This window comes from Sapajus apella, unplaced genomic scaffold (genome assembly GCF_009761245.1).
Source record: "Sapajus apella isolate SASKATOON/1434 unplaced genomic scaffold, GSC_monkey_1.0 scaffold99, whole genome shotgun sequence".
NCBI lineage: Eukaryota > Metazoa > Chordata > Mammalia > Primates > Cebidae > Sapajus > Sapajus apella.
Window position 1 is genome coordinate 4,743,436 of NW_022437039.1, and position 21,207 is coordinate 4,764,642.

Genomic DNA, 21,207 nt, shown 5'->3' on the forward strand with positions numbered 1-21,207 from the left:
TTCTTTTTTTCTGGCAAATCCTAATTCCCACTAGCGGTTTTACAGAATTTTTCTTGAGCTACAACGTGATTTAGTGAAAAGAGCTGGATTCAGGAAGGTCTGGGAGTAAGCTCTCACGGTAAGACTAGTGCTAGGACCTTGGCCAAGTCTCCTTGCCATGTCAATAGCCATGACTACCTACCTACCCATGACCAGCAAATGAGATTGCTATGCAGAGTCTTCTAGGCTGCTTGAGGCATTACGGCTCCTCAAACGGCTGCGCTCTCCTTTTCTGTCTTAGAAGCCATCTTCTCCAGCATTTTTTTCAAGTCCAAACCAGATGCGGTGGTGCTCTGTTATAATCCTAGCTACTGGAGAGGCTGAGGTGGGAGGATCGCCTGAGCCCAGGAGTTTGACGTTGCAGTGAGCTGCGACCATTCCACTGCACTCCAGGCTGGGCAGCAGAGTGAGACCCTGTCTCAAAATAAATTTCACCAAAGAAGCTGGTTTGGATGATTGACATTAGTCTAGTGACTGGCCTGGTGGACCATTCCTGAATGGGACTCCCTCAGTCTGTGCTATATGGGTGTTTAGGAGGCTCTGGCTCAGGTATCAGGTAGATGATCCCTAGGCTCAGAGAGCACCTGTCCTTCAAGTGGGCTTTAGCATTGATCAAAGGATCTGGACCCTGTTTAAGTCTGAAAGCTGATGCTCAAAAGTAGACGACCTCAGCACCCACAGACAGACCTGCTATCCCCACAGCGATGGCTAGGAGTGAAATGAACAATGCATGTGCGTCGCGTACCCATCCTGTGAGCCACCATCAGCCCCCTCTGAGGGCTTCGTGTTCGGGAGCTTCGTCAGCCCAAGAGAACCATGGGAAATCCAGCCCGGCATATAGAAGCTAATTTATCTCACTTGCCCTGTTCCTACCTGGAGAGACAATTCACTGAACTTGCTGTTTCAGCCAGCTGTTAGACAGAACATGAATGATTTAATAGTTGAAGCTGCAGTACGTATATGCACTGGATAAAGTAATTATATAAATAATTTGGGGTTTTTTTCCATGGCTTCCTGGGAAACAAGAACATTGTTATCAGTCCAGGTTTTGTTAAATGAATAGATTATGATGAATTGCCTCATCCAAATTAAAATAGATCTCAGCTATTCAGGGCTTTGTCTTCTCCTTCAAAGGACAGAAGGCACCTTTGCAAATATGTTTCGTGGTTCTGCCAAGTTAAACACTCCAAGATCGAGACTCATTCTGGTTTTGCCAAATGAAATGTTACAAAAATCCTGCCCAGGGTGGGGGAAACTTGTCAATATCTGTGAGGAGACCAATCACAAATACCTCCTCTGCACAGTAAAAGCATATTGCTACACATTTAGCCCCCACGATATTCACCACCTGTCTGTTAGATTAATCCAACCATGTATAATCTGTGAGAAAAGATACAACAGCTAACTTTGGGAGGTAAGCAGGAACAGCATGGTAGTTAGTTCAAACCAAGTCTACTGCCTTTGCTCAGAGACACGAAGACCTTAAACGATCAAAGAATATTCATGTGCGTGAATGGTGGTGTGGCTTTTGCTGTTGCTTTGTTAATTTGTTAAGTTAGGGAACCTTTCTCCTTTGGGAACACCAGACTCCTTGCTCAGAGTAAATCCTAGTGTGCTCACTGCATGTAATTTATTTTTCCTAGATGACGAATTTCTTTCATTTCCACAAAAGGGAGACTTATTTCAAACCCAAGTTGTAAGTAAGGTGTTATTTGATAACATATTAACAAGGCAATTATATACAGAAAAACGTGCAACAGCCCAAAATGTTATGAAAGTTTCTTATGCAAATCTTCCAAGGCTTTGAAGTAAGTTTCTCATTCCAGTCTTCCAAATTAAAAATTTCTAGTTGAATTTAGTCGTAAGGAGCTCATTAGTTTGGTAGTAATCAGGTTTGTGTGCAGCTGAGGACTTTACTCACTGTAGTGTTGCAGCCCTGCTCACTATCCTACAGAATCTGTATTCCCAATGTTTTTGGGTTGAATAGCACCCCCCCCCGGAAACACCCACACCCACATCTAGATGTGGAAGTAAACCCTAGTGGCAAAGGAAAACAGCTTGCCTTTGAACTCTTATCAGGAACATAAATCAGTGGCTATCCCTGTGGCCAGCATCCAATTAGCAGAAAAGGAACAGTGCCTTTCCAGGTGTCCTGAAATCTCAGAACATACATATATAACAGAAGATTTGGATCTACTGCTAATGAGAAGGGCGGGGGTGGGGGGGAAGAATGTAACAGAGAAGAAATGGCAGGCACACACATGCACCTCCAAAGTCTCCTCTATCCTCTAACAAGAAGCATATTGAGATCTCTGGGAGACTGTCAACAGATTCCCCTGCAAAGTAACCCAGTCCGTGATGAATTGGGGCTGGCTTTGTCTCAGATTTGACGTGGATGTAGGGAGACAATATAGCAGCTTGCACAGGCAATAAGAGGGACTCCAAACTGAGAGGCTCTAAGAAGCAGAGAGAGAATAGAAGTAGAAAGCTTTTCCCCAAGCCTGACCGGAGTTGCCTTTGTGTTGCATGATGGATAAGATCATAGGCTCTGGTGTCAGGCTGCCTTGGATCAAATCCCTGGGTGAGTATCCAAGCTGCTGCTCTATACCTCCATCTCCACCCCAGCAAAGTGAAGATAGCAACAGTCGTGGTTCATACGGTTTTGTGAGATGTTAGTGGGTTAATCTCTGGGTCTGGCAATTAGCAAGTGCTAGTAAATCCTAGCTGTTCTCATGCAATTGAATTTCCTTTACCTGATAATGGAGTCTCAAGGTTCGAATTTTGCCAACTGCAATCACATTGTTCCTTGAATTACTTCAGGTATCACTGCCTGGGTTTTTAGACAAGTGAGGTCTAGAATCCCTTATCACTAACTCCATCACCAACCCATAGTTTCTCTGGGAATATGCATCCTTCTCAGGCAGCATCTTAGCCACTGTCACAACGTGTTTGGATTGCCACCCATTGTCTTTTGTAACTGAAGGACTGTGCCTTTCTGAGTTCATTATTCACTGGAGTTAATACACCTATCAATGATATCACCTTGTGCTCGGTTCTCTTCCAGTTGCTGGAGACACAGTAGGGACCAACATAGAGTCCTCAGGACCTCCCTACTGAGATACCTGTAAGGAAGTTGAAATCAAGTCAGGTGATAAGAAACTGAGGAGAAGGAAAAATAAATCAACAGCGGGGTAATATGATGGTAACTGGTAACCATCGTGGGGGTCAGGAGTCATGAGATTAGATGGAGAGGTGAAGCCTTTGGAGGAAGTGATGTTGAGATTTGAGATCTGAGTTTGGGAGTCAAGTTCACAGTTAGCAACTGGACAAAGGAGAGAGAATCTGCAAAAGTGACTGAAATGCAGCCAAGCGAGGCTGGAGGAAAAGGAGACATTTTAGCCTCTTACAGTCTTATTCCCCAAGTCTAGCTGAAGTCGAGATTTAGTTCAATAAATTTGGCTTAGACAATCAGGGCAGTACGTTGTCACCATCTTTCCCCTCCCCCTTCAAAACTGTGCATTTCTCTCCAAGTTCACATTCTTGCCAATTCCTTTGACGTATCCCAATCAGACCCATAACAGCCTAGAAACTTCTGGTTAATTTGGATTTGGTTAAAACTTTTGTACCATGACGTTATGTAAAGAGATTCAATTATGGTACGCAGTGTTTTGTGAGTAACTACCGCCCATAAAAAGTTAATTAATCAGGGCTGTGTCAATTTCCTCGTGCCATGTCAATTTGCTGCAAGGTAATTAATCACTAATCACCCACCAAGCAGCAGGCCGAGGGACAATCCACGAGTCATTTATTGTCTTTCCCCAAATACATGGCACGCGCAGCCAGGAAGAAACGCATCTTGCCTTTCATAATATTTTTATCGACACTTTTGCATGTTGTAATAGACTGCAGCAACAAGCAGCTGCAGTTCAATGGAATATGAATATTAAAGAAACAAATGAGCGGAGATTTATAGGACATTGCGTTTCTGTAATGTCAGTGTTGAGATTAAACCAAGCAAATGAACAGTGAAAAATTACTCTTCCATGTGGAGAATGGTGATTAGACTTGTACATTAATTAGAAATTTTTGTTTTCCTATTCAATGCATTTCAAATGAGGATGTCCTAGAAGAAACTGTTTGTCCAAAATGTAGATTTATTCACTTCTAAACAGCAGTATTTAATGGCAACATGCATTTCCTACTGAAACAAGGGTCAATCCCAAATGTGTGTTTCGGGGATAAATCTATGTGGATATGAGAACTGGAGATTCCAGAAATTAAGTGGCCATTTTGTCTTTTTATTAGTGACTGAAAGGATGGAACCTTTCTCCTCCACCCTCACCTTTTTTTTTTTTTTTTTTTTCGGCCAAACTCTGAAATTACTGGATTTTTAAAAATGATGAAAAGCCTTTCCATTTTTGTTTGGAGGTAGCATTTAATAGGCTTCATCATGTTAAAATGTTCATCCCAGGCCATTTAAAGAGAGTGTGACCTAGTTGCGTGTAAATTCTGTGTCATAAACCAATTTGATGCACTTTTGAGATTCGTTCTGAAAAAGGAGAAAACATATTTTGCCATTTGGAAAAATCAGATTTTTTGACTCTTCATTGTGATGTTCCTTGCACGACGCCCTGCCTCTGAAATTGCTGCTCTATGAGCTATGGCTGGCGGTTCATCTCCCCTCAGTATCTTACCTATTACGCCCCTTCTTAATTTATGGTCCAGCACACGGAATGGGAGTTCCCCCAAGGGGAATCCTGCAAAACCATCAACCTGCTGTTGAAAGCGCATCTGCAACCCCAGAATTGTGTAAGTGAATACTTCCTACCATAAATTACCCACAGAACAATTTCTCCCCAAATTTGCATGAGTATTTCTCAGTCTTAAAACCTTCCAAGGGTGGGGAAATGTGTCGTTATGGAGCAAAGGGAGAGGAGGAGTGGGACAAAGAGAGCCCCCCCTCATCCATCCGGATGCACACCTTTTCCCGGGCATCTGGCAATCTCATGCAAATTCAAACCAGCGCACAAATGCAAAGAATAATTGCCCATTAAAGTGGTTGTATATTTTTATGGCTTTGATGCAGAATCCGCCCCCCTGTCGGGTTTTGCATCTGCTACTCTTCCATCTCTCCCAGAGCTCTAAAACTTTAATATGCAGTTTATAACCCTCAAGTATTTTCCACTGGTTTTGTGTTTCTTCTCTTGGGAATTCCTGGCTGGTGAGATGATCTCATTTATGTTTATTTTTGAAGGTAAGCACCATGTTCGTAAAAGAGAGGGAGAGAAGACACTCTCATCACTGTAAATACATTGAGTGCAGGGCTCATTTGAGGTGGGAGGTGGGGGCTTTGTTTCTGAGGGGGAGGCAGGCAGTTAGCAGTTGACACTTTAGTAAATGGCCCATTTGGCTGGTTGATACACCTACACATCTTCCGTTTTAAAATGTTGATTTGCCGTGATACTTCAGCACCACCACTGCATGCCTCTTGTTACATCCCTACAGCTTCCATTTCATCGAGTTCCACGGGAGAGAACGTCTTATTCCCAGGAACGGAGATGGTTACTCCACTAACCTCCCCCAAAATATGCTCCGTATATAAATCTAGCTGAAGGGTGAGAGTGGGTGGGTTGAAAATGCTGATCTGTCAACAAGATGCTCAATTGGTATTTTCTCCAAAAGCTCTTGCCCTGTTTTGAGAGAAATTCATTTTTAGCTTATGAGCTAAATCCAATTTGTGTGGCAGTGATACCAGATTTTTCTCTTTGATTCATGTTGGATAAGGTTTCAGAAGGCATCTCTTCAGTATAATGAACCTACAGGTTTTCTTGTCTCCTTCATGCCAAAAACTAAGGATTTATACTGTTGATTTGTATCCACAAATCAACCTGCATCCTTTCCCCATTGGTCCTTAATGGTGGTCTGCTTACATGTGAGTTAACTTGAAGTTGAACTAGGAAAAAAAAAAAAAAAAAAAAAAAACCTGCCAGTGTTGGGGTTATAAATGACCATAGTTGTCTTTTTCCTTTTTCTTTTTTCTTTTTTTTTTTTTTTAAACACAGAGGCATTTACAAATATTGGATAGGGCAATGACTGTTAACATTAATGTAAACATTTTTTTTTTTTTTTGAGACGGAGTTTCACTCTTGTTACCCAGGCTGGAGTGCAATGGTGCGATCTCAGCTCACCGCAACCTCCGCCTCCTGGGTTCAGGCAATTCTCCTGCCTCAGCCTCCTGAGTAGCTGGGATTACAGGCACGCACCACCATGCCCAGCTAATTTTTTGTATTTTTGGTAGAGACGGGGTTTCACCATGTTGACCAGGATGGTCTCGATCTCTTGACCTCGTGATCCACCCGCCTCGGCCTCCCAAAGTGCTAGGATTACAGGCTTGAGCCACCGCGCCCGGCCTAATGTAAACATTTTTTAAAATATTAATTCTAGAAATGGAGAGAACATTGTGAGTTTCCATTTGGCATTTTGCACTGGCTTTGTTAGTCATTCACTGATCACTTACTGGATCCAGACTTCTAAACTAGTACATATTTGGCATATCTGGATCCAGATATCTAAACTAGGACAGTTGATGTAACTTTCAGTCAAAAGGTAAGTGTCATGCCTCACAGTAAACATGTAAGAGGTTCTCTCTACCTGGTTCAAAGACAAGACAGTTTACTCTTGTTTAATTTGTATCTGAATCACCTGTCCAGGTAATTATCCCAAATATACATATCGCCATGTTCCAGAATTCTATAGAACACCACACCACACCACACCTATAGCAAGTCAGAAAAACATCCATTCTTCCATGCTATGCTGAGTTTAAAGGAAGTGTGACAGACACTTGTAGGTGTGCACGTATTTTGCCCTTGAAATGAATTTGTCTTAGTGGCATTGGAAGAAAGCCATGCTGTCCCTAAACCAAGCATCGAGGGAGAAATCTTCTAATGAAGATTGGAAGAAACACAGAAGGCACAGCTACAAGTTTGACAAGTTAGGAATTATCAAAGTTGTTATTTTCTGTCATTCCTGTTTATTCAGGGACTATTGTTGCTGGGCTGTCAGAGAGCATTGTCTGAGGTTATATGGAAAGAGAGATGTGTTGAATACCTTTTAATAGATATTATCTGTCTGGGGCCAAAATTTGAATCATGCTTTTCCGTCAACAAGAGACAATTTTAAATCTTGATAGCATGCTGCCATCAAGGAGAATTTTAACGAATTGAGGGCTCTGATCACTTCAAGTGTAACTAACTTGTCCAAGCAGCCTCCCCTTGCACTGAAATCATACTCATCCTAAATCTGGTTACTTTTTCTGAGTCAGTGAAGCACCTCCAAGGATGGAAGTAGAAATTATCTTTCTAGGGATTGTGACTAAGTTTCAGTTGCGTTATAGGAAAGGGGTCCCGATCCAGACCCCAACAGAGAATTCTTGGATCTCGTGCAAGAAGAAATTCAGGGCAAGTCCGCAGTGCAAAGCAAAAGCCAGTTTACTAAGAAAGTGGAGAAAGTACAGCAACTCCCATAGACGGTAGGGTGCTCCCCAAAGTAAGTGGAGGAACATGTCCAGCCCTAGGTATAATACTTGTTTATATAGGATAAAAAATATCATGGGGAAATGTGCTCTGTTACAAGGGTTTGTGATAAAGGATTAATTTTCTTAATCACTACATTTTGCAAAAAATCAGTATTATCTTTAAAGCAAAAGTAGGAATGCTTCTGTTCAATATATCAGGATATCAGGACACTCCCAAGTCTGGGTCTGTTTAGTAAACATTATCAATCTGTTCCATTAACCTTAAACACCTAGAGGCTAGGACTACCTAACTTAATGGGAATGCAGCCCAGCAGGTCCCAGCCTCCTTTTTCCTAGCCCTCACTCAAGGTGGAGTGGCTCTGGTTCGAACGCCTATGACAGTTTTGCCACTTGCATGCTGTTTATCTGCAAATCCTGGGCAGGTCATTTTGTACACAGGACAGTATTATGGAAGGTGGACAGTGAAGAGGAGGTGGCTTCACTCTCCCAGAAGGAGGGAGACAAACATTGGCTAACCACCGACAAGGTGTCTAGGCGCAGTATTAGGTACCTGCTACCTGCTTGATACCAGTTCCTCATCCTAATGAATGAGCAGAGCAAATGGATATCACCAGCCTTACAGAGCATGATTCATGCATGCACCAGTGAGAGTCCTTCTTCATTTCTGTGACCCAAGCTAATGATTTTTACATGAATCAGGGGAGGATCACGGCAGCCCTCTTTAGAAGAAAATTCCAAAAAAAGATTGAAAGAAAGGATTGCCATGAAGGCAGGAATGAATAAAGAAATGAAGGGAGAAGAGAGGAAGAAAGAGGGAGGGGAGAAAGGAAAAGAAGGAAGAAGGGAAGAAAAGAGGGAGGCAAGAAGGAAGGAAAAAATAAAGAAAGGAGCGAGTGTAATAAAGGAACAGAAGAAAGGCAATATGATCGATGAGCATTTTTCTAACTAGACATTTCACTAAAGGGCACCTTGGCCAGCCCTAGATTAACAGGAAAGACAAAACTGAAAATACCTTCCACCCAGGACGCTTGAATTCTCCAGCCCTTTCTCCATGAAGCCTCTGGTCCAAAGCATGACCTGTGGAGCCCTTTTGTTTTGCCCAGGGTATTTGGCCTTCCAGGAAGGCCCTATTTAAGCCAGGCATTGATTTATAGTCCTTCCCTCTGTTCCTTTCACAAAATAAGAAGTCCCCCAGGGTACCCTACTTGGGGGAGCGCGAAGACCCTCCTAGGAAGACTTGTAAATATCCTGCGTCAGGAAATCCATTTTCTCCCTGTAACAAAGAGGGCACAAAATGGAATCCTGGCTCCATGCTTTTAACAGCACGTGCTCCCCTCTCTATTGCCAAGTTTCTGTTTCATGTTATATCTCAACATCTAAATCCTCCAAGAATTATTGTAAAACCTGCTTGTGGTTGAGAGGGAGCTTGTCTGGCTCACTCCGCTCCGTAGCCAGTGATAATGAATGGGTCAGCATAATTACCGTGTTTCCTCACACAGGCAGCCAGCTGCTCTGCCAGATTGTGAATTTTTCATTTTCTTTATTTCAAAATCCAGGGTGCTCCTCTGAAAACTTAATAGTTGAACTATGGCAAGACAGATTTGGAGCCAAAGCCATTCCCACTCATTTTCCTCCCAGTCCTGAAACAAGTGTCTCACCTCTCACTACTTCTGGGCTTTTATGATATTAGGATTTACTGGCGCTCCCCATTAAAACCCAGCACCTCTCTGGAGTTCCAAGCATACCAGTTGCCATGTGATCCAGGAAACTCAGGGGCTAGGAGCTGGCAAAAAATTTAAATAAAACAGCGTGATCTGTCTTTAGCAAGAATAAAAGAGTTAAAAATAACCTTTATGGTCCTCTCAGATACAAACAGAAAGACAGCATCATTCTCGGTTCCACGGTCCTCATATTTTACCCACATCATGGTAGAAAGTCATGGTAGAATCCATAAAATAGGAAGGCTGTTGGATTTTTTAAAACATACAGATTTCCAGATAATAGCCAGTTGGTCTTCACTTTAGTTGGGTTCAGAGGTTTTATTTGGACCCTTACAATTGCATCAGTAATTCGGAGTGGCTTCTGTAGAGAACCCCACCCATTCCCTTCACCCACCACGTACATACAAACATACGGTATCTAGGCATGTAGGCGTCATTCTTTCAGGTCTAAGTGCCCTCCGTGACCCCCCCGTCCAACCTCCTCATTAGCAGCTGGGGCCTCTACTGAGGCTCCCCATGCACATTTTTTTCCTTCCAACTCTTTTCCCTTTTTCCCTCTTCTACAACACACACCTGGGTCCATGCATCGGTGCACGTGGAAGGGACCCTGAACGATAGAAGGACATGAGGGGGAATGCTTCTACTCCTGAAGCCCATGGTGGGAAAGGGACAACTCTTCTTGGCAGTTTGGATAGAGGGTGGAGACAACTGTAACATTAAACACAACCACAACCCCTGCCTTGTCAGAGGTTCGCTCTTCTGCAGAAAGCCTGGTAAAGGAGTTTGATGTGCTGGGTTAACTAAGAGCACGTCCTTCATGGTGGGCCTTCTGAGCCTTTACCGTGGCTCTCCTTGGGACAGGGACTTCCCAAAGGCATTTTTTTTCAGACAAGCATCCTCTGTGTACACAGTTTGGGAAACACGACCTATTGCTTAGTCAGATGGGACAAGCGAGGTCCGTATGGTGAGAGTACTGGGAGGGTCAGAGAAGTGAACTGAGCTTGAAGGCAAAAGTGATTTCCTGGCCCACGGGCCCTGATGAGTTAGGATTTCCCTGAGATGCGAGGAAGGCCATCCCAGGTAGAGGAAATAGCATTAGTTATCAGGGGCTGGGGTAATCATCAGGCTTAATTCCCTTCTTAACTCCTCACCTCCTCATCCCGCTCAGACAATTCTCCCCCAGGGAAGAAATCCCTGCCCACTTTTTTTTTTTTTTTTGAGATGGAATCTCATTCTATTTCCCAGGCTGGAAGGCAGTGGTGCCGTCTCAGCTTACTTCAACCTGTGCCTCCCAGGTTCAAGCAATTCTCCTGCCTCAGCCTCCCGAGTAGCTGGGACTGCAGGCATGTACCACCACGCCCAGCTAAATTTTGTATTTTTAGTAAAGATGGGGGTTTCACCATATTGGTCAGGCTGGTCTCAAACTCCTGACCTTGTGATCCACTCACCTCAGCTTCCCAAAGTGCTGAGATTGATGCACCGCGCCTGGCCACCACATTCTCTTTTTAAGAGTCGCGGTCCCAGACATTTCCCATATTTGTAATTATGGTGGTTGCCTGTGTTTAAATGCCGCACAAGCGTTTAGCAGGCTTGTGAGATATTGGTAATGAGCTATGTCTCAGGGCATGTGTGTTTCCTGCAGTCATGACACATACATGTGGCAATGGGAACACTTCAATTAGAATTTTTACAAAGGGATGTCTGTACATAAAGGAAACTAAAAAATAAAAATAGGATGGGGGAAAGCTATGAATAAAAAACACTCATGCAGCTTGGCCCCAGAGAGAACTGCTAGCACGTGGAAAGGTGTGTATATGTGTATATAAATATGTTCATATCAGCATATGTACATGTAAATATGTTTACATACGTGCACACATTCATACACATGTACACATGCATATTCACGTAACTGTATTTCACACACAAATACACATGTACATATATACATAGGTATATGTAATGGTTGAGAAGACATCACACAACTTGCAATCTGCCCTTTTAAAAATGTTTGTCGGTTGGGCGTGGTGGTATCTGTAATCCGTGCACTTTGGGAGGTAGACACAGGAGGATTGCTTGAACCCAGGATTTCAAGACCAGCCAGGGCAACGTAAGGGAGATCCCATCTCTACAAAACATTAACAAATTAGCCAGGCCTTGTGTCACCCACCTATCTGTGGTCCCAGCTACTTGGGAGGCTGAGGGAGGAGGATCACTTGATCCCTGGAGGTCAAGAGTGCGATGGTATGTGATCGCACCACTGCACTCCAGCCTGGGCAACAGAGCGGGTCCCTGTCTCAAGTAAGTTAAACTACCTGTGCAGTAAGCTTTTTATCCTGTTATTTAGAATTCTCTGCAAATGTTTGTCAGTCACTATATTCTCCTGGGCTAAGGGCCCACTGTGTTAACTCCATCCTCTCTGGAGTCCATCCCTGGCCTCTGTGCTGCTCTTTGCTTTTTAACCTTCTGACTCCAGGAAGTGGGTGGGGTCCTGCTGGGTCCCTGTGCAAGGACAACGGTTTTGGAGACGGTTTCCTATACGGCAGGATGTGCATCTGACGACTGTACTCTCTTTCTTTCTCTCTCTCTCTCTCTCTCTCTCTGTCTGTCTCCTCTCGCCCCGCAGTGCCAGGCTTCCCGTATCCAGCTGCCACCGCCGCGGCAGCCTACCGAGGGGCGCACCTGCGTGGCCGCGGCCGCACCGTGTACAACACCTTCAGGGCCGCGGCGCCCCCGCCCCCGATCCCGGCTTACGGCGGGTAAGTGGGGCAGCCTCCAGGGCGGGCCTCCCTGCACCAGTTCTCCCTCCCCAGAGGCACGGAGCTGTTTGCCAATGCATGACGGTCTTGACTCCCCCCACCCCCCCACCTCCCACCCCAGAACCGCCCCCAGCATGCAGCCCTACGCGCACCTGCAGTGGAGCACCTTGCTAAGAGTATTGAAAAATGAGTGTAATTTGTCCTGTCATGGTTAGTGCCTTTAAGCATTCTACATGTCACATGTTGTTATGTAAATTCTCTTTGAAACTGAATGCTGGAGAACAGAGAAATGGTTACAGCCAAAGATGTATTTCTGATGATTGCAAACATCTGGTTATTAAGGAGGTTGGACCACATCTGCCCCTTGAATTCCTCCACGGAAAGACTCAGTGAGGCTTTCATACATAAACATCACTGGGGTGGTATTGCCTCCTCCCCAGAGATATCTTGAGCTTTAATTCATGAACCTTTGCTTGCAAAGAGAAAATTAGGTGTGGAGTCACATGCAAAAAAGCAAGAGTTAATGAAATTGGAGTTAAGATGCATTGTAGTTCCATTTTCCAAAATGGCATTTGTCTTCCTTTCTCCTCTGTGGGGAAAAGGCAGATTGTTCTGTTTCCCATTGCCAATTTGTACCTTCTGTGCATGGACTTTGATACTGCCAGGTGAATATTGAGGAATGGCGTCAATGCTCAGTAAGAGAGATGAAAAACGGTACTGATATGTTGGGTGCCAGTCTTGAAATGCTAGTCCCTCTGCCCTCTTTTAGGGATCTTGCTAGAAAATCCCTGCACCTCTGCAGTTGGGGATGCCTCCACAGCCGTGGTCCTAGACCAGAGCACATTTGCAAGGTCTGGAGACATTTTTGGTTGTTGCAACAGGAATGGAGAGATGCTGTGTCCTCTACTGGGTCGAGTCTAGGGATGTTTCTCAATAGCCCCCAACAACAAAGACTTATCAGGCTCAAAGTCAGTCATGCTGCAGCTGAGAAACCCTGCTCTATGTTCAATTCAGCAATCCCCAAAAGGGTCTGGCAGGAGGCTTTCCTGGCCAGCGACTGACATTCTGACAGGTAGAAGAAAACAGGGCTGCATTTAGGACTGTGTGAAAAGGGTTAATGTCCTTTGTATAGCTGTTGCTTGTAAATCCTTCAGAAAATCTAAATTAGCCTAGATCATCTATTATACTCATGACAGAAGGAAACCCTTTTTTTCAGTGCCTGTCCATTCTAAAACAGAGCATCTGAAACGTTTCAAAAATAAACACAGTAAAACAAAGAAAGAAAGAAATGAGCCTATGTAAAACTATCAGGAAGGGAAAATTAAGGAAAAGTAGTAAGACAATGTCCATCAAGTTTCCTGTGTCATTAGAATTGGGTCAACTCTGAGCTTCTTGGACAAAACAAGAGCCCCCTCTCTCTCTCTCTCTCTCTCTCTCTCTCTCTAACTGAAAAGATGTTGGATAGTAACAAACCAAGAATGAATTGGCTATAAATTCTCCCTCGTGCCTATCAAATGTATTGGCATGTCTTAAGCCTTATATATATATGACCATGCAATGTAAGGAATTGTTGATATAATTTTTATTCTCTGGTCTAACAGTACTGAGCCCATTTTATGGATACAGAAATGCAAAAATAAAGATTTGTTATTCCCAAGATCATGTAATGGGTTATGAAGGAAAAATAACGTCCCATGTTACCTCTGGGCTCCTCTAATTAGTAAGGCAAGATTCGTAAGCTATAAATGCAAAATTGCACACACCACATTCGTTTGTCTGAAAATTGTTCTCAGTACATGGCAACTGAAGCTTTTTGGTATATCTACCATCAGTATCGCACTACTATATTAAACAGTAAAAGAAATAAAAGGAAAATTACATAGCTTATCCTCACACGAACAATTTGTAAACATCTCAGAATAACACACCTGCTGTAAAATCAAAATTAGCTAACTTATAATGAACATGCTCTTTGTTGGGAATAACCATGCATAACTAATTAGTGCCATGTTCACCAGGGAGAGACACAGGCATTTCCAAATGATCAAACAATGTGTCTGTCACTACTTGGGATGGAAATTAATTTTAATATTCCAGCAATATCTCTGATCAGTTTGGTGATAAAGGTGGATTGTGCCTCTTTGCTGATAACTGTATGGCTGGAATTCTGAAGCCATACTTGGAGGGAAGATCAAATTCTCAACAGAGAAGTAGTTATCCCCAGAAGGATTGGGGTTGCAGGCGTTCATGTCTGCAACAATCTGTTAGAGCAAGTTGCTGGTCAAAAAGAAGGAAATTCATCTGGTTGCTTCACTGGATTATAAACTGCCGGGAGTGAATTGGCATGGAATGAAAAACTTTAAGCCCAACGTTTTAAAGGTTCCCTTTCTCCTCAGGAATATAAAACTCAGGCTGCAGGAGGTGGTAGGAGGATGGTTCCTCTTCAAAAGGAACACAGCAGCAAGAGTTGGCTGGAAGATTGAGGACCCCTGTCTTATGTTCAGTGAAAGCAAATAGCAGAGGTTGGAAGTACTCATTGTCGGGAAGTAGCATCATTAGGATTCAGGTGGTCCAGAGAATATGTGTTTCCTGTAGCCTTTTGTCTCTAAAGTCCTTTGGAGGAAAACTTCTAGGTTTGAGTGACATCTTTATCCCAGCCCCGTTCAGCTCACCCTATGACCCTTTGACTCACACCTATCATGCTTTAGGCACTGTTGTGTGCTAAAGAGACAAATGGCACCTTCAGAGCTGTTTCTTCTGGTTGGGGCAGGGGATGACATGCAAGGCAACCATTTCAATAAATGGTGATAATTGATACAAGAGGCTATTGCGTGAGTACCAGGGAAAGGTCCTTAGCCCAACGTGGGTGTTTCAAGAAGGCATCCAAGAAGCGAAGAAATAGGGGACACATGTAAGTCCAAATATTTCCTCAATTGCCACAGTAAAATCTTTCTGTGTCCCTCCCCTACCCTGACACCCAGCCACCTCCATCTTTTCTGAGATATCCCCTAACTGCATTTATTAAGAATGTCTTGTTTCCACTGTCACCAGTTGAAGGCCTAACTGCCAAGCTTAATCTGTTCTTCCTGAAGTATCCGATATGAATCTATGTTCTTACTAAAAACAGCAGTCAAAAAATGTATCCTAGGTCTATGCATGATTTCCATATTTTTCTCCTCCTGGGAGACTGAAGAAAATATCCCTTCAAATCTCCATGGCTACTTCTGTGGAAGCTTGGGTGATCCTTGGAGGTATCCAATATAAAGATAGTCACATGAGAAGAGTCCCTAAGCATGATCTTCATTTATTTCCTTTTTAAAAATTTAATTTTTTAGACAGCGTCTCACTTTGTCACCCAGGCTGGAGGGCAGTGGTGCGATCTCGACTCACTGCAAACTCTACCTCCCGGGTTCAAGCAATTCTCCCGCTTCAGCCTCCCAAGTAGGTGAAATTATGGTGCCTGCCATCACATCTGGCTAATTTTTTATTTTTAGTAGAGATCGGGTTTCACCAGGTTGGCCAGGCTGATCTCGAACTACCGACCTCTTGGCCTTCCAAATTGCTGGGATTATAGGCATAAGCCATTGTGCCCAACCATTCATCCATTTCCTTTGATGGTTTTTTCCTTCCATGTCTTGGTATTTTCTGAGTATCAGCTTCCACACAGCTGAAGAACATAAGTTATGAAGAGGCCCCATTGTCTTCTGTCTCACATGCTAAATAGAAACCCCTTGGGACATTAATACCTGACTCCCCCTGGGGTAGGGACAGTTGTGGACCATGGTAGGATCACAGGAACAAGTGGAAAACCCTAGGCCAAACCAACCAACTCCTAATTGATTGCCAACATCAACTGAATCAGACAGTGATGAATTAGAAAGTAAGGTCTACAGAGCCGACGGGATTTTACAATCTTAGGAAGACACTGGGTTTAAGGTAAGACTGGGCCTTAGTATTCTACCCATAATGTCCTGGATAGCTTACTTAACATCTGTAGACACAGTTTCCTTAAGAGGAGAATGAGGGATGTACCTGCCCCCAAAGGGTTGATAAAAGGTGAAGAAGGAAAATCCATGTAAGGTGACAACTTGGTCTATCGCATGACATGCATTCAGTGAACTGTACCTACTGTTCTCTAGGTTGATGTACTTAGGGACTTTGTAAACCACCTGTACTCTTCTGAACATCCCCTTTTGCTTATGGTTGAGTACACAAGAGGACCCCATGTCTCTCCCTCTATGCATTGCTTATGGTTGAATACACAAGAGGACCCCATGTCTCTCCCTCTATGCATCATTTTTCTTTGCTAGGGAGCACTTGAAGTTTCACAGACGTCCGTTTCCTTCAAGCCACAGAAATAGCTGAGGCACTTCCATTGCTTATGGACTATGTAGATTGGAAATACAGTATTAAGTAAGTAATAGTCACAGAGAGAGCAGAGTGGAGTTTTCCTTACTTCTCCTTGCATTTGATCCTGGAGTCAATTTGATTGTTCAGTTTGACTGAGAAGCTACAATGCCTGGTCTAGCTTCCTATGGCTCACATTTGGGAGGAATTATCCAAGAGGTAATTGCCATTCAGGAAGCTCACAAGCTGGTTATTTATGCATCAAGATAAAAAAGTGGAAGCATTGGAGACAAACCCTATAGACTTAGTATCTCTAAGATTAGAAAACAGCAGCTAGACCCCAATCTCCTTCCTCAAAGAGGAACTCCCTGAGTGCCTATTACGTACCAAGCATATTTCATGGGCGTACAATGGACTGCTCTAATGGATCATCACATGTGTTACTGTTTTTGAGATGGAGTCTCACTCTGTCACCCAGGCTGAAACGCAGTGGTGTGATCTCAGCTCACTGCAACCTCCTCCTCCTGGGTTTGGGCAATTCTCCTGCCTGCAGTCTCCCAAGTACCTAGGATTATAGGCATGCACCACCATATCTGGCCGTGTTTTCTATTATTATTCTAAGCCTGAGCATCTAGCATCAGCTGAGGCCTTGGGTCTTGATTCTCTAGGTATCTGGGCAAGATTCTCTGCCCTTTCTCAGGTAATTAATTATCACACATCTGTATAAACTTCCCAAAGATTCCTTGAGAAGTATTTTGAGGAGACTGTATACTATTTGGGATATAGGAAAGGTAAGAGAGTAACCCAAGAAAAAGCTTAAAGCTGGCCAGGGGAAACAAATAGATCCTTTGGGAATGTTTTCCGGTTAAGTCCTAAAAAGCCTCTGACACCAATCTGTGGGACTATCTATCTTTCTGTGTGCAGATCAGCCGTGCTTTCTGGTTTTATTCTCTAAATATCAAAATCCCAAATTTGTATTATTTGATGCTTAGGAACTTTATTCATTTAATAATAGGAACAAAAGTCATCATTACCCATCCTCAGAATACTTTACACACAGGGATGTCCAATCTTTTGGCTTCCCTGGGATAGACTGAAAAAATTGTCTGGGTCACACATAAAATACACATACACAACAGCTAACGAGCCACACATAGACAAAAAGAAATCACAAAGAAAGTCTCATGTTTTAAGAAAGTTAATTAATTTGTAACAGGCTGCATTCAAAGCTAGGTGCATCATAGGTCCACATGCAGCCTACGAGCTGTGGGTTGGACAAGCTTGCTTTGCAGAATTCTCTGTCTATAAAGTCTGACTTCTTTGCTAGTTTCAAAATGTAACCCAATGGCATCTTAATAGAGTGAATTTATAGACAAACATCATGAATCAGCGGTCTTGAAAGCTTTTTTTTTTTTTGGAGGGGAGAATGTGAAAAGGCGTTTTCACAGATGCCTTTAATAATCTGATTAAAAATTTTCTCTAGGAAAATGTGTAAAAACACACAGCACACACACACACACCTCCCATTCTATACAAATGCCAGCCAGTTTATGATCCCACCTGATAGCCAGTCAAAAATAGCTGTATTTGAACACATTAAAAGGTCTAATTTATTTTCTAGTTGGGAGGGGCATCTGGGTAGACTAAGGAGCCTTTTCTGTAAAAATATACTTGTGACTGGTATGTGTTGTTACACAAGCAGATTGTATAGTTTGGGCATTTTATACATTTTTTTTTTTACAGTAAACTAATTTTCTATAGTGCAATCACTGCCTGACTTGCATTCAGTTATTTACTGCTATTGCTTTTCTAAGAAAATACGATGTGCATTTGCATTATGTCCTTGCAAAAGCATATTAAGTCCCAACATGATTGACAAGCAAAACAATTACCTTTGCATGGCTAGACGGACCATCTCTGCATTGAAATAGGACTGCACCTGTTTAGTGCACGATGGTAACTCCCTTCTCTTATAACTGTTCTGTGGTTAATTTATCTACAGCTGTACCGTAGACATGGATCCCTGTGCCTCTTTCCCTACATCTGATATTTTAAGTGCAGCTGTTTGATGGGGCTTCAAAAGTTATTTGGATACATTTTTGGAAACTAGCCTAAGACTTTGTGATAAGAGCTTTCCTGCAACCAGCTCCTCCTTTAGAATATGACGTAGGAGGCTAACCTTTAGTTTTGTCTCAGATGTGAAGTAAACTAACACTTGGGGGATGGTGTTGCATGGAGCAGCAATTCTCATACTCCTGGGACCAGCATCATAATCTGTTAACTTGTTAGAAATGCAAACTCTTAGATGCTGTCATCCGTATCTATTGAATCAGAACCTGTTGGCTGGGCATGGGGCCCAGCCATCTGTGTTTCAACAAGTCCTCTAGGTGATTCTGATCCACATTCAAGTTTGACCACCATTGCCTGCCATAGTACTTAAGAGTTTGGGCTGTGGAGCCAGACTTCCTGGGCTCGAATCCCAGTTCAGTCAATACCAAGCTCTTTCAGTTTCTCCATGTCTAAGGAGGCAACGATATATCCATCTCACAGGGGTGTAATGAGGAATGAGTGGGATCATGAGCACAGAACTTCTAAACTAGGAACTGATCCTTGATTAGCGTTCTACAGATGTGAGTAGTGGCAGTAATGCTGCTCATGCTGTTACTCTTAAGGAGAAAACCTCTTTTGATAAAATTGGCTTCCCACTACATGCCTTTATTTCACACTGCCAGTGAGGATGACTACATTGGTTCCACGATTTTTAGAGTTATCATATAGATCACTCATCCTTTGTTTCTCTCCAAGACGTACATGTGCACTTTGAAAACAAGTGATCCCTCTGTGATGGGGTTTATAAAAGCAACTACAGTCACCTTTCCTCCAGGAAGCCACCGTATTTAGACCCGAATGCTAGATATTATACCTTTCCCCCGGTCTCTCCAAAAAGCTAGGCACCTTTCAGCCATGCGACTTGCCTTGCTCTGTCTCCGGCATCCTCCCCACCCCCAACCCTTTGCCTTGCCAGCTCTTCCTTTCTCTCCACCGAGCCAAGGCTTTTGAGTTTCCGTGGCATTTGCTCAGCCTGTCTCATCTCTGCTGCTGGCCCTGCCTCCTTCCGGTCCACATTCAGGACACCTCTGCTGCTCTCTCCTGCAGCATCTAACACAGCTGCAGTTGTACAGTTTTGTGCGTAATTTGTGACTGTGTGCCCCACTCCCTGTACACCCTGGGAGGGCACATTTACTGAGGGGGCTTGCTTCCTCTGTCTCCATGCCTTGGCATAGTAGTTGAGGTACAGGAAACCTTTCAATCATTGAGAATTAGTTCTTTTTCAGTTTGAGCTTTCCACGATGGGAAAGCCAGATCATTTCCTCTTTGGTTCAATGTCTCATCAATGTGGGATGTCAGTATCCCCCAAGTAACTTTCCATGGCCCGTGATGGAGGACAAAGCATGGCAATCAGGTCACCCTAGTGAACAGAGACTCCTAAGAGCAAACATCAAGGCATGTTCTTTCCTTACCTTTAGGCAATATTGGTACAAATAGGCTTGACATGGAGGCACAAAACGGGGCATGGTGCGTAACACCTTGTATTAATGAAAGAAGGGATCAGTTTCTTGGCCAGAGCTCAGCCTTAGCCACATCACAGAACCCCACTCCGGGCCCACACCCATGCCATGTGCCCTGCTGGAAGAACACCCAAGGCCTGGGCTTAGTTCTTCCCTCCATCATTCCCAGAAGATCAGAGACAGATGAGGTTCCCCCAGAGATATTTAGAAGACATTATTTCCCACATCTAAAGGTATATGTTCATATTTGGTTAAAAATATAGTTTACTTCTAGACCGCTTTCTGTCTAGTCTTTTACCCTGGTCTCCTAATTGAGGTTCGAGTCTTTGAATCCTATTTCTCCTCCATGGACAACACCCACTGATACTGAATAGCCAAATCATAGACAAACCTGAGGCTCTTGCTGACCCATTATAGAATTCTACCTGGAGTTGATAAAGAAATGACTCGGTCATCTCCTGACAGCTTTTCATGCCCAATCTTCCCTAAAACATGGGCCCTAGTCACTCAGATAATGTACATCTTCTAGGTAATAAGCAACGTGTCAGGAATTGAGAGAGAATGTTAGCTAAGCCACTGGGTGTAGCTTTTAAGGTGCAATGAGTCACATGCACACATACATTTAACGTGAGGCAGAAATTGATGAGTGGCTCAGGTAAGAGATTGAAAAGTGATGCTGGTGTTCCTACTGGGAGAAGTCACCCAGCTGCAGGTGGGCACCAGGTCTCAGACATGGTGACCTTTGTTAGAGCTACATTGTTAAGGATGGTGCCCATCCCTTTGCAGGCATTATCCTGTGACACCCTCCCTTGAGGTAGGCACTTAGCTACTTTCCTATTTTACGGATGAGTAAGGTTCAGGTATCTCAAGCAATGTGTCCAAAGGTATTGAGCTATTGAGGATGCTGCAATTTGATGCAAATGTCCATGTGCTTCCCATCTGACTAGGCTCTTGAAAGATCATCTCACTGCTTTCGCATGAGGATACTGGAAGAAAGGACATTGCCCACACAAGTCATAGCACGTGCAAGGGCATGGCTGCAAGAATGGGTCAGAGCCGTTTTGATATGGTTAAGTGATCAGTTCTGTGGATTGAGACCCACACTAAATATTTGTTGCTCACCTCTCATCAGATCTGTTCCAAGTCCTGTTGGCAGAGGGTGACTCTGCCTTCTGACCCCCAACCGACATTCTCACTTTACGTTGGAAATGTTGAAAAAGAGTTCAAAGCATAGC

At 43.5% G+C, this 21,207-nt stretch overlaps 1 protein-coding gene across 1 annotated transcript in view; it reads left to right on the top strand.

Moving 5' to 3' along the window:
- Positions 1-21,207, top strand: part of RBFOX1 (RNA binding fox-1 homolog 1) — a 2,532,432-nt gene that overhangs the window by 2,461,643 nt on the left and 49,582 nt on the right. The window contains 1 exon segment of the mRNA XM_032257864.1: positions 11,924-12,056. Coding sequence (XP_032113755.1) covers positions 11,924-12,056 — 133 coding nt within the window.